General features: G+C 36.3%; 3 protein-coding genes across 4 annotated transcripts in view; 1 reads left to right on the forward strand and 2 right to left on the reverse strand.

Moving 5' to 3' along the window:
* The window catches only part of Dnc (phosphodiesterase dunce), a 367,304-nt gene that overhangs the window by 60,109 nt on the left and 290,639 nt on the right, over nucleotides 1-16,556 (forward strand). The gene's annotated exons all lie outside the window — the stretch shown is intronic.
* The window catches only part of LOC139994762 (uncharacterized), a 76,289-nt gene that overhangs the window by 40,608 nt on the left and 19,125 nt on the right, over nucleotides 1-16,556 (reverse strand). The window lies entirely within an intron of this gene.
* Nucleotides 3,242-5,789, reverse strand: LOC139994865 (uncharacterized). Its single transcript, XM_072017847.1, has 2 exons — nucleotides 5,213-5,789; nucleotides 3,242-4,482 (listed from the first exon to the last, which is right to left on the reverse strand). The coding sequence occupies exons 1-2, from the start codon at nucleotides 5,225-5,227 to the stop codon at nucleotides 3,370-3,372; spliced, it is 1,128 nt and encodes a 375-aa protein (XP_071873948.1). The 5' UTR covers nucleotides 5,228-5,789; the 3' UTR covers nucleotides 3,242-3,369.

Raw genomic sequence — 16,556 nt, forward strand, 5'->3', positions numbered from 1 at the left:
CTCATAGCCCCACCACGCACGTGTTCCGCATCCGATCGCGTAACTATTCGATTGAAGGACCGACGACACATTGAAGTTTCCAGACCCTTTTGGCCTGATGACACTTAGGCTTTTTCACAATATTGTTGGTGGTTCAGCCGATACTTCTTAGGTCATTTGTACCATTTGGCCACGATACTACGAATTTCGTGAGTAATTATTGGTGAGGTTTGCTTTCGAAGTAGTGGGATAAATGTTACGAGAGTTGCACAAATCTGTGTCTCGGACGCGAAGATAATTTTAAATCGAGTTAAACATCTTCTAAGGGCATTGCCAACAAACTTCTGGCCTCGAGATGTTGAAAATAAGAAAAGTAAAGTTTCTGTACGCTGGTTCTTGAAACGAAGATTTCATTACGCGACGAAGTTTTCTAATGGAGCCACGAACGAATTTAGATTTTGGAAAAATAAAATGACAAATAACCCAAGTTTATCCGGTCTCCGGGAAGTCAGCTGAAAGATCAGAAAGTCGATACCTACGGTGGCTACAAATTTATTCACCGATTGTATACCGAGTTTCCGCAACCGCAACCGAACATGAAGTATGCAAAACCATCGACCGTCACTTCCCACAATGGACGTTATTTCCTCGTCGTAAGAAACTGAAACTTTATATCAATAGACTGCCGACTATAAATATTTCGACAACGCTACTTGACGTGTTGAATTTTTTACCGACGTTTTTACGTAGTAGCAACTCTACTAAGGTTCGTATAGTACCTTATACTTACGTCGAAATAAAAAAAGAAGGGCGAAAATTAATACGATGTGTCAAGGTCGTGTGAAAATGTTAAGGAACGCAGCAAAAATTAGTACAATGAAAATGGGCGTGTTATAGTTGCACCAAAATTCACAAAAATGAAGAATCACCTGCTATAACGGTTACTACTGTAGCGTAGAGTGATTTATTGTGATCTATAGCGTTGTATAGTGGATACTGTGTGAATTTAATTCTAATTGAAAACAAACTTTTGCTATGTTTCTACCAAATTTAAATATTACGCTAAATTCCTTCCTTATATTGGGTTGGCGACTAAGTGATCGCGGATTTTGTCATTACCATCATCTAATGATTTTCCAACCCAATACTACCTACTATATTTTCCATTTTTATTATTATGTGTTATTATACGTGTATTCTGAGTAGCCTACTGTACACTGTTCCTTGCTATTCATAAACATGAATAATCTTTTCTAGAAATTACTAGACCAACAAACGAAGTAGCTCTGAAGGCGACGACGATATGTCCGACCACGCACGTCCCCATTCTACTTGCGCTACTTATATCTCCTTCTTCCCGCGAAACGTGGTTGCGATAATTCCACGAATTCGTTTTATAATAGTTCTTTCGTAATCCGCTATACCCTCAGATGGGCTTTAAATTAGAAAACATATTGCCAGGAAAATTTGCAGGTGACAGAGAGAGAAAGAGAGAGAGAAAGGAGGGTAAAATTTTCATCAGCAGTTCCATCATACCGTCGTTTACCTCGTTAACGAGAAGCTGGAACTTCCTTTCCATACGTTCCGGCGTTTCCTGCTTATTTTCAAAAACTTTCTTAATCAGCAAGCGGCACTGCGTTACTAAGCAGCACGGGAGAAACCGTCTCCGGCTGAAAAAGAATTACCACGTTCCGCGCTTGCCTCGTAAACGCAGTCTGCTTCCTGGTAGTCCGAGTATGCCAGTAAATATGGTACAGTCAACAGGGGGATGATTCTACGCGAGAAGATAAATCGAAAATGCGGAATAATATTTTTTTCGTACGATGCGACGTTTCGTTTTCGCGAAAATCGAATTAAAAAATTCGTCAGCAATGCGAACGATTCGTACGAAGAGATTCTGTTCCATATTTTAGACCTATTTTCTCACATAGAGTCAGATCCTTGGTGACCGTGAACGAATATTGAAACATCCTGCGATAGAATCGAAGAGAACACTGAGAACTAACCACGCAAGAACAACGATACTTCTTGCGGTAATCAACGTGGCAACGGTGTCTGAAAAACGATAATTACACGGCTTTGTGCCTGCCGTTTCCGCATTTCATCCGTGTTCTGGTTTCTATCCTTCTCTTCTCGATATCGATGGAAAAATAAGCAAGATTTGCTAGCAGATATAGTTTCAACAAGAAATCTCTTTTAGCTCGTCCTTCAAATGACAGAAAATATCCCATTTGAATGGCTGATTCGCCGAGAATTCGATTTATCTTTATGTCGACGTACTGTCCCTTGTCGCTGTTCAATTTGATTTATGTAAAATCTAGATGTTTCGTAGAATTGACGTAATAAATGACCGACCTCCTTTTCTTTTTGTTTCAGGTGAGTGCAAATTGAATCTTCTTTGTCGTTGGGTGGTTGAAAATACGTAAGTCAAATAATGTTACATTTTTCTTAAATTATACAATTTTTAACATGAAGCAATTCGGTAACAATAATAATTTGATATTGTCATACGTTACATTTACTTATCATACGTAGATAAGTTAGAACACTGCATTCGATATACAGCTGGTAGCTGCTGATAACACTAGTTTCCAGCATTACCAACAGCAGCTGTCGATAAAATGTTGAGTAAAGTTGAGTAAAGCACAAGGTGAAATTATAACCGACTGCTATCTATATTTCCAATGTTGAAAAGATAGAAGCACTGGAAAATGTATCGACTGCTCTCGTTACTCCCGTAAGGTAACAACCGGGTTCGATTTTCGTGCTAGTCTCACCAAGAGGTAAAGCCTGGTTTTGAAACGATGACCTGATTCGTGTGGAAGCTCGGGAGGTGCTCCACGTTATAACGCGGAAAGATAGTTTCTGACGTAATCCCACCCCACATGAGCTCCGTGTTGACCAATCGGCTTGAAGAACTACCATTGTTCGTCTATACATCGGTGTTTTAATATAACCTACCTTCTCCTATCATTCGGTGCAAATTTGATACCTATACTATCTCAACGTGCCTTTTCATTATTTCGCGATCCTATGTCACGAGAATTATAGTTTGCGATTGAAAAAAAATTGAAAAAAAAAAAAATAGAAATTTGCAATCATTGTAATATAATAATAATATTAACAATCAATAATAATAATATAATTCCAAAGTTCTAACAATGTCGTACAATAATGTAATTTTCATTTTCATAATAATTATAATTATACGAGCATGTTAGAATAATCGCCTTAGTGAAGAGGTTGATCAACAACGCCACACTTTAAGTATCGTACAAAAATATAATTTTATCAAAGTGTACAAAAATATAAAGATTATCGCAAGCTCTAAAAAAGGGATTTACATGGATACCGCCAACTGTACAATATGCCTTTGCTCGATCCATCAGTTCAGTGTTTCTTTATAATGATCGTACTGGCTCCTCCTAGTGCCCCACCTCCAAGAGAACCAGCTCCCAGAGCAGCTCCTCCTAAAGCACCAGAGGCAGCGTATCCATATCCAGCTCCATATCCAGCTCCAAGATTAGCAGTCAACCCCTGAGTGCCAACTCCAGAGCCAAGACTGGCTCCAAGCCCAGAACCAAGCCCAGAACTCAATCCAGATCCTAAACCAAGTCCAGGAGAGATGCTGATAGAACCAAGGCTAGCACCTAGACCAGAGCCCAATCCTGACCCATATCCAGTACTGAGGCCAGAGGAGCCAAGGCTGGAACCTAAGCTAGACCCGTAACTGGAGGTTAGGCCATATCCGTAGCTCGATCCCAGGCCTGATCCGTAACTGGAGGTCAAACCAGACCCGTAGCTGGATCCCAAACCACTATTCAACCCTCCGCTGAAGCTACCACTGAGACCACCGGTGATACTTGAACTCAAACCAGAGCCGAGGCCACTAGTGACTCCAGAAGTCAGACCAGATCCTCCGATAGATCCTGAAGATACAGGTATCAAGACAGACACAGGAACGGGTTGAGGGATAGGGATAGGTTGCGGGATCGAGGCTGGCACTCTAACAGCCTGAGAAATGCCTGCGGACCTATGGAGTGTCAGTGCGGTTTGTTGAGGCGTTCGAAGTGAGGTTTCCCTGACGAGAGGCAGATTTTGTCTCACGTACCAGGGACCTGGGACAGGCCTGGGCATTGGATAGGGTTGGGGAATCACGACTGGCACTTGTTGGGTGATAGCGCGAATCCCACCTTCAGCTGCAGCCCCGTTTAACCCTGCAGATAGTCCCCCAGTCAGACTTCCTGACAGAGGACCAACCAGGCCACCATTAAGAGAGCCTTGCAATCCTGAAAGTCCACCCGAGAGGGTTCCAGCCAGTCCTCCTGATAATCCTCCAGTGTATCCTCCAGAAATTCCGCCATAGCTAGTACTAGAACTCAGGTCTACGCCTCCTGATGATCCTCCAAGTCCTCCTGTGCCTAGAAGAACGCCTCTCTTCGACTTCTCTGGCTTTCCTGGTTCAACTTCGCTAGCAATGGCGGCGGGCACCAAAAGACAGAACTGCACGAATGATTGTTAAAGTTTGAATTTTTCATGAAGACTGCTCTTCTATGGATTAGAAAGTGAGTTAGGTTCAAGAAGGAAAAGGATGTCCTCTCAGAAATGGATCTTTGGAACTTGAAAAGCTGATAGTTTAAAATTCTGGAGTATTGAAGTTTCAGTGAGGACTGGTATCGATTTCTTGAGTTTGCCAGGGGGTCGGATGCGATTGCGGCCGCTGTGCGAATATCGCCCAAGAAATGTTGAAAATGAACTGCGAATTATTGGATGGAGTAAAATTTTCAGATACTTAGCGATGCAAAATTGATATTTTCAAATATTTAATTACTGTTCGAGTATAATTTTGAGTGTTCGTAATATGAAATTAATATTTTCACGAATACCTCACATTTAATTTCCTATAATTATAATTTCGTGTACTTGCAACGTAACATCATTGCTTTTTCGAAGACTTTATATTCCATTTCGCACAATAAAAGTTTTGTATATGTGTGATACCAAATTATTAAATTTTGTATCCATCTTTATATTAATTTTACTGAGTAACATTCAACAGCACGATTCCAATGTTGCCATTTTGTATTTGCAAAAGACACTGAGGTGTTCTGCACAATTACAAGGTCTCGAATAATTAAAAATTTCTCGCAGCTTCGCAAGTCGTTTCAAAGTTTCGTCCACGTAAAATATCAGAGTCTGAGAACTATTCACTAAAGAATATCTTTCTACTTACTATGAACGTCCTCATAGTTGCTTGTCTCGTAAGTACAGCTTCGAATGTGCCATCATTCGGTCCAGGTCCCTGTTTTATACAGGTAGATACAATCACTTTCACCGAATACGCGATCGTTCACGCCCTGATCAGAGTACTCTCCATCGAATTTTTCTGTCAACGTTTCATCCGATCTCTTTGATCCGCGATACAACCGCAGTCGTGGAAACAGAGCGATTCCGCGTTACACGCACATCACCGTAATTCTTCGCCTACTTCTGATCAGTTTCTGGATCGTATCGCATGTCGTGCACGCGTAATGCTCCCACTATCATATCTCACGTCTTTTGTAATCAGGAAGCGAATTTACGGATTTTTTTAAAGGTTAGGTCAGAGCCGTTGGCTGTTGGAATCGGTGGCGCTGAGATCGCGCGAGTGTTTAAAAAGCTTTGTGAAGGTTATTTGAGAACTGCGATAGTACTTTTTGGTGATTTTGGTACTTGGGAAAAAATATCACGGAAAACTTTTGGTATTTGTGGAAAATTCTGAGACAGATGGAGGAAAGTAAAAGTTTTATGAGTCTGCCTTTTTTAAAAAGTATAAAGCGTGTGGTGTATTCTGAAATTACTGTACGGTAATGGATATAATTCTGCGGAATAATAAAACGCGAGACTACAGTAAATATCATTGAATTTTTAATTTTAGAGAATTTAAATAATAAAGTTACCGTTCCAGAAAATGTTGTATTCAATTTTATATTAACTTTAATAATTCGAATCCATCTCAGGTTTAACAGTATATTCTGCAGAACAAAATAGAAATAGTAGAAAACAACTAAACGAAAGGTATTACATATTTCGCAAACATCATTTCCACATCCCTTTATTCCGAAAATAAATTCCACGATAAATTAACATATCAAATGCAACACATGCGATATACGCGCATGTATAAAAATGTACTCTACCTGTATGATGAAAGATAACCAAGAATATTTAATTAACGAGGGCGATAAACATGACCGATTTTCCGAATGGTTACATCTTGTACACGTTCATTACGAGGGATAAAAATTCTGGTTCTGGTAAAAGGTGTAATAAATGTCTTCGCGGATGACGATTAATAATAAGCGTGACTTTATGAAAGGCGGAGCCTTCGCTGGAAATAACTGGACAATCGAAATGCAGCGCCTCGAGTGAGGTAGATATAGAGAGACAAAAATCGAATCTGCATTAAGCGTAGCCGATACAAAGTATCGAATCATGATTTCGAATTCGAAAGGCAACCCGTAACAAATAAACGATTCTTCGTTTGTGTTTCCGCGTTGGAACTCCTTTGCACGAGACTTTAATTGATGCCATTTACTTCAGCTCTATATCACAGATAAATCTACTCTGCAGACAGATTAATTTATGAAAATTGTCTTTCATGACGATATTGTTTCTGTTGAAAATGACAACGTGAGTTCGCGCTCGCCATCTATGTGCAGATGCGCTAATTACAGCAAATAGTAACTAGAAGATAGTTCCAGATACAATCGATAGGTTTAAGATATTCTTTTGATTTTATCCCTAGTCCAAAAGTATAATAAAGGTTTTTCGGCTCAGAATGGTGTGATAGATTTATCCAAAGAATAAAATAACAGCTATCGCGATCCTACCTCTGAATACAGAAATAACAACAATTTCATTATACGAAATATTGACGATTTACGATGAACTGTATCGAATATAGAAAATATAGATTTTCATAATTTTCACAATTTTTTCGGTTTGCACATTTTTTATGTCTAAATCAAGTATACGAGTAAAAAAGTGAGAGCTCGGTTTTTCATGTTATTTAAGGATATGTAAGGTCTCTTTTGGGACGTGACTGCGAAGATTTGCAGACAATCTAACCTAGGCTATTCCTCATCCAGGAAACTACCTCGCCAAGATCCCGATACCATGCATACTGTGCAAAATTTCAACGACACGGTATGAAGAGGGTCACTTTATATTCATCGCATATACTCTCACGTCAAACTACATCTTATTCAAATCCCTACAGTTTCTGCCATTATTTAAATACACGTAGAGATGTTTCCCTACGTTTTCCCACGGATTTATGATTTCCAGATGAAATTGGGAAACGGCGACACTCGCCAGGAATGTTTTCTAACCCTCCCGTAATTTGTCGTATTTTTCTTTCAATTTTTGCTACTTTGTTCTCACCGATTAAATGATAATCGTAGCTCGGATTGAAATTCTGATCTGATACAAAGTTACACACGCGAGAAAATCGAGTTGGAATTCTAATTTATATCAGCTCGTCCGGAAAGTTTCTTTCGTTTTATAAGAAAATAATTGATGCACAACAATTATATTATTTTATCGAATTACGTATGATCCATTCTGTTCTATCAAAATAAAGATCACGACGTTCGACAGGTTAGGTTTCACGTTCGTATAAAGATGCATCGTTGTAAAAGACAGGTCCGTAAAAGAAAGACACTAATAGTTTCGTTTTCCAGATCGGAGATTATCAAAGATCAATTAGATTAGTTGCAGATTGTATTTGCAGGAGAAATACGTAGGTTTGATACTTATGTATATTTACTTAGGCAATAACTATGAGTATTTCTATACATATTTACAGGAAATGCATAAAAATCGCCGAGTAGCGAATCGCAATCCTACTTGCGCAATTGTATCGTGTGTAATGACTTCCTGCTAACATTGTGAACGTTGCGATTCATGGTGTTGGTGAGGGGAACTATTTGAGTAATGTGAAACTGGAAACTATTCTACCAACTACTCAACGGACTGCTCTAATAAAAAAAGTTACTTCGTAAGATCGATTCCTGCAGTCTAAATTGTTTCCACAAAATTACAATTTTTCAGGAAAATTAATTATTCCTGAGTTCTTCTATGTGGAAACTTGTACATATAACGTGTATTTTCTGCAATAACTTTGTACGATGTACGTTGTACTGAGATATCTATGCTCTTATTCCTAGGGAAATTAATATTTAAAAGACAGTTTCTGCAATAATAAAGATACTAGTAATATTGGGTTGGTAACTAGTGATTGCGGATTTTGTCAGGGAAATTGATATTTAAAAGACAATTTCTGCAACAATAAAGATACTAGTAATATTGGGTTGGTAATTAGTGATTGCGGATTTTGTCAGAGAAATTAATATTTAAAAGACAGTTTCTGCAATAATAAAGATACTAGTAATATTGGGTTGGCAACTAGTGATTGCGGATTTTGTCAGGGAAATTGATATTTAAAAGACAGTTTCTGCAATAATAAAGATACTAGTAATATTGGGTTGGTAACTAGTGATTGCGGATTTTGTCAGGGAAATTGATATTTAAAAGACAATTTCTGCAACAATAAAGATACTAGTAATATTGGGTTGGTAACTAGTGATTGCGGATTTTATCATTAGGTGGTAATGACAAAATCCGCAATCACTTAGTTGGCAACCCAATATATCATTTTTGAGTTTCTCTTTCGCAGTTTAATTAGCACGATCATAAATACTTTGACACAGAAGTTCGATTATATAACGCGAAGGTTCTCCTTGGTAATTAATTTGATCAGAAAATTTCGGCACTCAGACGTGATATAAAAGAGAGGAGGGATCGAACGAACGTGGAAACCGAGGTTCTAGCAATTTTTTCTCGCGCGCCGAGCTATTTGACGATTGTCAGAGTCATTGATCTTCTACGTGGGAATAAATTTATCTTTCGGACAAGTACGAATCGAAGTTGGTGCGGAGAGAATTTGAAAAGCAGAACAGATGTGACCGTCGTCGATAAATTTGGTCATGTGACGCTTTTAAAGGTGTGTGCACCGTTTACGCTTTCTTTTGTGTAGTCGCATTATATGCAAATTTTTGATTTAAATGTATCGATAGTTTTAGAAACATTATAACAGCTAACAAATAGTCTGTGTGTTTGTAACAAACGATCGTTTACTCTCGTTATTAATACGTGATTCGAACTGTGATTTACAAAGCCAATAATTTTTCCAAGAAATCATTGAAAACAGCATTCTTTCGTCCGTAAAGAAAACATGAAAGAGCGAAAAACGATTCGCCCTGAAACATCTCGAGCGAAATATGAATTAAAAAGAAAATATCTCTTCTCCTGAAACGGAGCATGAATTCCGCAATTAACAAAAAAATACTGTAGATCGTGTTTATGTAATGTCAATTAATTAATTGTGTAATTAATCGATCGTATAAAAGATTGCAATACTTTTTCTTTTTAAATTACTTTTATACACGGGATATATGACTGGAACGATCAAGGACGATTAACTGGACGCTATCGAGTAATTAAAAATTTCATATTCAATCATAAATGGCAATTAAAAGTGCTATAGAGAGAGTAATTATATTGGACGGCTGTTTCACAGTGGATGCATTGGTTATCAGGCCTGGTTTTGTTTCCCACTCCGTTAAAATCTCATTTCGAGCACGTCGATCAATTTAACGCGGGCAATAGAGACGTTGAACCTATTATCTCACACTAGCTTCGGTAACTCGACTTTGCAAGATCATCGATTTTCGTTAATCCATTCTCAAGTGACTACGAATTCATCCCACAATGAATTTACCAATTCGATGAAACGGTCTTTAAGAGAATGAAACTTTCCTGGTAATATTTTGAGCAATATACGATCGATGTTCGAAGAGATTATTTATTGCAATAAAAATATAAATTTCAGTTTATTTCTAATCCTAGTCAATTCCAATCTCGGTCTAATTATAGTTCGATCATTTTTTTCTCACGTTCTTCTAACCATTTTTCCCAACCAATTATAATTAATAATTAATTTGTTGAGAAAATGGAATTAAATTTTTTTATACTTTCTATACATTTGACCATTCGATACTTTCAATTCTGTACACGTCTTATTTTATCTCGTGTATTTTTTTTTTTTTTTTTTTTTGTACAGATAAAGTTTTAAGGAAGAGAAGTTTTAATTGGATTTGGACATTTTTTGTTTCGTGCTGTGACGTTTTTTATTTTTATTCGTTAGTGCAGCGAGAGACGTCTGCAAAAGCGTTTTTAGATTTAATTGGAAAAAGTTCAACAATCTCGAGATTATAGAAAATAAAAATGTTCGTAGTCAATGGAAATAATTTTCGTTCCTCAAAGCTTGGAATTTCGATGTCGTCTTTTTTACGAACGTTGCCGAACCAACGATTCACGAAACGAATCGGTTACAAACATTATCACGCGACACACTTCGACGTTTTTTAATAGCAAACTAAAAATTTCTCAGCATATCAAATAAATATAGAATACTTAATTATTTAGCCATTAAATTGAACTCTCGAACGTACAGAAAATAATTTAACGACATGTTTAAACCATCGATCCGGTTCGAATACGCAAAACCAAATTTCTACATTGGCTTTGACATTTTTATTTACAAAAATACAAGCAGCGTTGCTCGTTTCACGAAATTCTTTGCACAGAGAAAAGCAAGGTGGATGCTCAGAGGGAATGTTCAAACAAAAGCTAGAAAATCGAAGCATAGAGAGTTACGTAACATGTAAAAGCGTACTCGATACGTATCAAAAAGGTATCGACAAAAGGGCGATGGTAGTTGGAAATAAAACCTGACGATTTCTATCGACATCCTTATTGAAACCAATTTAGATACGAAAAAAAATAAGTTCCTTCTTTTTTCTTAAACAACATGTAACGTTACAACTTCATTTATTTCTTCTTTTTGGACTTTAATAATTTAAGAAAAGCAAGGAAAAGTTTTTAGAAAATATAATAAAGTCCAGAAAGAAGAAACAAATGATTTAATAATCTAAGAAAAGCAAGGAAAAGTTTTTTGAAAATATAATAAAGTCCAGAAAGAAGGAATAAATGATTTAATAATTTAAGAAAAGTGAGGAAAGGTTTTTTGAAAATATAATAAAGTCGAAAAAGAAGAAATAAATGATTTAATAATCTAAGAAAAGCAAGGAAAAGTTGTTTGAAAATATAATAAAGTCCAGAAAGAAGAAATAAATGATTTAATAATCTAAGAGAAGCAAGGAAAAGTTCTTTGAAAATATAATAAAGTCTAAAAAGAAGGAATAAATGATTTAATAATTTAAAAAAAGCAAGGGAAAGTTTTTTGAAAATATAATAAAGTCGAAAAAGAAGGAATAAATGATTTAATAATTTAAGAAAAGTGAGGAAAGGTTTTTTGAAAATATAATAAAGTCCAAAAAGAAGGAATAAATGATTTAATAATCTAAGAAAAGCAAGGAAAAGTTTTTTGAAAATATAATAAAGTCGAAAAAGAAGAAATAAATGATTTAATAATCTAAGAAAAGCAAGGAAAAGTTTTTTGAAAATATAATAAACATTCGTAAAATCATTAAGAAGCATCGAATTGTATTTCGTGATAAAGTTTATAATTGGCTCGTTTTGTGAATCACCGTGTTATCGTATTTTATTCTACAAAACGAGAACATTTATGATTGTTCGTTAAGAAATGTTTTTTTTTTCTTTTTAAATATCGTATCATTGAAATCAATGTTTCTACACGTTATTTTTATTTATTTAGAAATATTATAGATTTAATTAATAGTATAAATAGCGTTAAATCGTTTGTTTTAAATTACGATCGAAATAAAAAGTATAGAATGAAATTTTTTGGTGAAAAACCCTGTCCTAAAAATTCGACGGCTCCCTTGCATGCAAGAAAGATCATTGTTCTATATTTTGTATGCGCGTGAAACGCGAAACGTTTCGTTGTTAACATTGTTAGATGATATATTTCGAGAAACGCGCGAACAGTCGCACGGACAGGTTTTCCCCGCGATTATTTTAGAATGTCCAGAACGTCATAGGTGACAGAATAATTTACGGTATCGCGATCATCATTCATATTTACGATGGCCTGTGCATTTCGAACGATATTCCTCGTGGACATCTGCCAACTTGTTCTACCAAGATAGCTGATGCGTAATTATGTCTGTTGGAATCGTCGTCTCGTATTTATGCTCGCGAAATATCAACGAGTTGACGATGTCAAGTTTTTAACGATCCTTATGATCGATTTCTTCGGCGGGAAATTCGTTTCCAACTCCAGTGAAAATTTTCACCGCAGATTATGGCAACAATGTAACACGTTTCAAGTGTTTAACACTCGGTGAAATAATTCTCGCTTCTGTGAAATTACATTTGAAATTGTATCGTTTGTATACATATGTTACATAACTAAGTGTATTAAACGTATTTAAATGTGCGATGGTTTTAAGTCAATTTAAATGTTAATATTGGAGATATTAATATTTTAATAATAATAATAAATGTAATTCAAGGGTGAAATATAGAGAAGAACTTTCGAAGTGAATAATAATCGACAGAATATTTTATTGAAATGAGAGCAGAAATGTTTGCGTTCTTCGTTTATAACGTAAAAGACTGGGTTCACCAAAATGTTAGATGGACAGAGAAAACATAAAAGATTCAATCGGATTGAAATCTCATATTGACAAACGCTTTGAATTCGAAACATTTGTTTGAACGTAGATCGTGATAGATTGAAACAGAGGGAAAATGGAAAATTGATTAAGTTTCTATATTAATGACTTCACTGACACTGAATATTGAATTTAAAAAAATTCTAATTATTTCTTAAATCCATTAAATCCAGCTATCTAACATACATTACCCTATCTGTTCAAAAGAACGTCCAACTTTTTATACAAAAAGTCAAAGCTGTCCAACAAAACGAAACCTTCGCCAAGTCAAAGTTATACATTTTGTAAAAAATATATTCTTCATTCTTTCAAAAACACCTACGAAATTTTTTCAGCTATGATATGATACGTGAAGGAGGACGAATGAAAACAAACCTGTCTCGATAAAACAATCGTTTTTAATTTAAAGTTTTTAATTTGTTTAAAATTTTTATACACAAAGTCAAAGCTGCCCAACAAAACGAAACCTTCGTCAAGTCAAAGTTATACATTTTGTAAAAAATATACTCTTCATTCTTTCAAAAACACCTACGAAATTTTTTCAGCTATGATATGATACGTGAAGGAGGACGAATGAAAACAAACCTGTCTCGATAAAACAATCGTTTTTAATTTAAAGTTTTTAATCTGTTTAAAATTTTTATACAAAAAGTCAAAGCTGCCCAACAAAACGAAACCTTCGCCGAGTCAAAGTTATACATTTTTGTAAAAAATATACTCTTCATTCTTTCAAAAACACCTACGAAATTTTTTCAGCTATGATATGGCACGTGAAGGAAGACGAATGAAAACAAACCTGTCTCGATAAAACAATCGTTCGATTCGATTACTGGTCCGGCGACACACGAATGTCGCTGTCTTCGTCAGAATCGCGCAGGATCACGTGTGTACGTGGAAGAATTTCGCGATTTCCACCGCGATCTCTTTGAATTATGGTAGCAGGGGGCCGCCAGAACACGTGCCCCTCTGATCGACGCCATTAGATCTGTGGTAAAGAGGCAAGAGAGCACAGAGATGCGGCGGTATCGGTAGCCTAACCTTCTCGATCGTGATGTCAGTCGAGGCCAGAGCCAGCTACATGACCACTTGCGCTTCGGAGACCGATGGTTCGTTATGATCTTTAATTCCCTATAGTGTTCGCAGCTTTCCTTCATTTGCCAAATTAACAATAATCTTCAAATGAAAATGAAGATTCGATACGAATATAATTCGCGTACGATGTGGTAGAAACATATTAAAAAATTCTTGACCTAATAGGCCAAAAGCAATCTCGGAATAAAGAGGTTTCGTAGAAATGTAATTTTTCTTTTAATAAATCAAAGGAGGTGTTGTGGAATAAAAGAGGTTGAGGAAAATATAATTCTTCGTTTATATGGTAGAAGCATAGTGTACTGGGAACTTCTGGTTTTAATAGGACAAAAGCAATTCTGGAGCAGAAAAGAAAATTTGAAAAGGAAGATGAAATTGGTATTTAATGTGATAGAAATATTTAATATACAGTGTATATTAAAATTGATCGATACTATGGGGAGTTTCAAAGAATATTTTTTTATTTTATTCCGAGAAGGAAAAATTCCTGAAAATCATTTTTTTGAGAAACCCCTTGACGATCTAGGGAAAGAGTATTTAAGACAAATTCTGTGTCTGACAAAATGAAAATTCAACGACATAGAGATATAAAGTCAAAGATGATTGATTTCGGTGGTAGAGTTTCCTGGCAGGAAGAAGTTTGACGAGCGGCATGGTTTTGGTGGCATTAATCATAGTCAAGGCATCGTTTAGAAATGATCTATGTGGAAACTAACGGGTTCATAGAGCAGTCGTTAGTATACTGTGATGAGCACGTGAATGGGCATTGCCTCAATGTACCAGTCATAGTATAAAATATCATCAAATAATTAAATAATAACGTATTTTATACCATACAAAATTTAATATATTTATTTTGATTTGGTTTTGGCTTATGTATTAGCAATATAGTCAATTTATTCTTTATCATGAATTTACCACATGCAAAATTAACTTCATATTTTATAAATTTTATATATCAATTTTACCAACGAATTAACAATGGAAAAGTGATTAAAAAGAGAAAATTTCACTCGACATAATCTACAAGCCACACTGTAATCTTCTTTCCCGCATGTCAGACGGAGATTACGAGACGTCCAGTGAAGGAGCAATCCGTGACATGCAAGGGAAGCAAATTAAAGAGATCCTGCCAAGGAATCTAAGGAAAATCGGCTGGGACTGTGACTACGAAGCAGAGAATCCGAGACCCAAGGTAGAAAAGTCATCGGAGAAGTCGTCTTGCAATCAAGAAGCAGCCTTAGCATCCAGAATTTTGTCCAAGTCAGAGTCAATGCCAGTGTTAAAAAGCACCAGCTCGTCCAAAGAGGAGAACGAAGAGGGAAGCGCAACAATGATGTCAGAATCTTCCATAGCACGTCAAAGGAAAATGAAGATGATCGTAACTCGAATTAATTCAGAATTATCCTCGGCCTCCAACCAGACCAGCTCAACCGATACTTTTGTGATGGAGATGATTGATGAAAATTACGAGTCCAGGAAACTAGAGTCGAAAATCGTGCTACCTATGCTCCAGGTGATTATTCATCAAAACAGAACCAATGAAATAATTTTTCATACTTGGGGTTTAAACCCTTTTATAGACTTTCCTGGCTATTTTCTATTTTTCATAAAACTTCATCAGCGTCCCATATCACGTCGCCCATATTGTTATATAAATATTAACTCCGTGAAAGACGTAACAAACTTTATTTTTCTTCTAATTATATCTCCCTTTGATCTAATCCTCGGCTATTTTCCTATTCCATCCTCGTTAAAGGACAAAGATGAATGTTGGTAAGAAAAAAAAAAAAAAAAAAGAAAGAAAAAAGCGAATGAGGGAGGATACCCTTGTAAGTCACAAGACAGTGAAAGTATAATGGCAAAAAAAGAAAGAGGGTGATTACGTTAAAGGACGTATAGATACGGCCGTACGTCTCTGATGTTGAACAGTCTAGTCGATATATATATACAGGGTGAAATAAAATTCGTGATATATATAAGATCACGCAGATGTTATGATTCAAAATAAAATGAAAATTAAGAACGACGAAATTATTCTGGAAGCTTTATTTTCAAATTATTTTTGATTTTCATATTATGTTAGACCATAGGATCTTCCTCACCTCGTGTGCCACAAATTTTATCTCACCCTGTAGAGGTCTCAGTAGGTAGGGATTCCATGATACGAAAAAGTGGCAAACAAGAAATAATCTTAACTGGCCAATCCATTTGGCTTCCACTCCAATTACTCAGTCTTCTAGAGACTTAATATTACAAAATTAGAATCTACGTTTTTCCTTCCTACATCAACCCCAAATAATCCTATCCTGCTCAGAACACCAGCGACGATTCACCAAGTTGCACCAAGGGAGTGACATTCTTCGAATTACCAGAGGACGTATCTTCTAAAGAATTCGAGCAAGAAAGAAAAAGCAGCAGATGCTCGGGCGGAATAGGATCCACTACCAAGGAGCCGAAGAACTCTAGAAACACGCAAGAAAACGACGATCTGATAGGCATCGCCGAGAATCCTCATCCTTCTATCAAATCTTTTTACTTTCCCCCAATTCAAGAAAAGGGGCATTCTTGTTTACATCATCCGAGGCAACAGCCTCGAATTACCAAGGACACGGACGCAATTCTTAAGATAGATGGCGAACTAGGTCCTCTCCAGCACCAACTCAATGAAATTAGTGGCAAGTTCCGAGCTCTGAATCTCAATGTCCCGTCTTTGCCAAGGCAGAGTCATTATTGTCAGTACACGCCATCAACCGACATGTCTGGGTACTATCTGCGTAGAAC

This window comes from Bombus fervidus, chromosome 15 (genome assembly GCF_041682495.2).
Source record: "Bombus fervidus isolate BK054 chromosome 15, iyBomFerv1, whole genome shotgun sequence".
In the NCBI taxonomy this organism is placed as follows: Eukaryota; Metazoa; Arthropoda; class Insecta; order Hymenoptera; family Apidae; genus Bombus; species Bombus fervidus.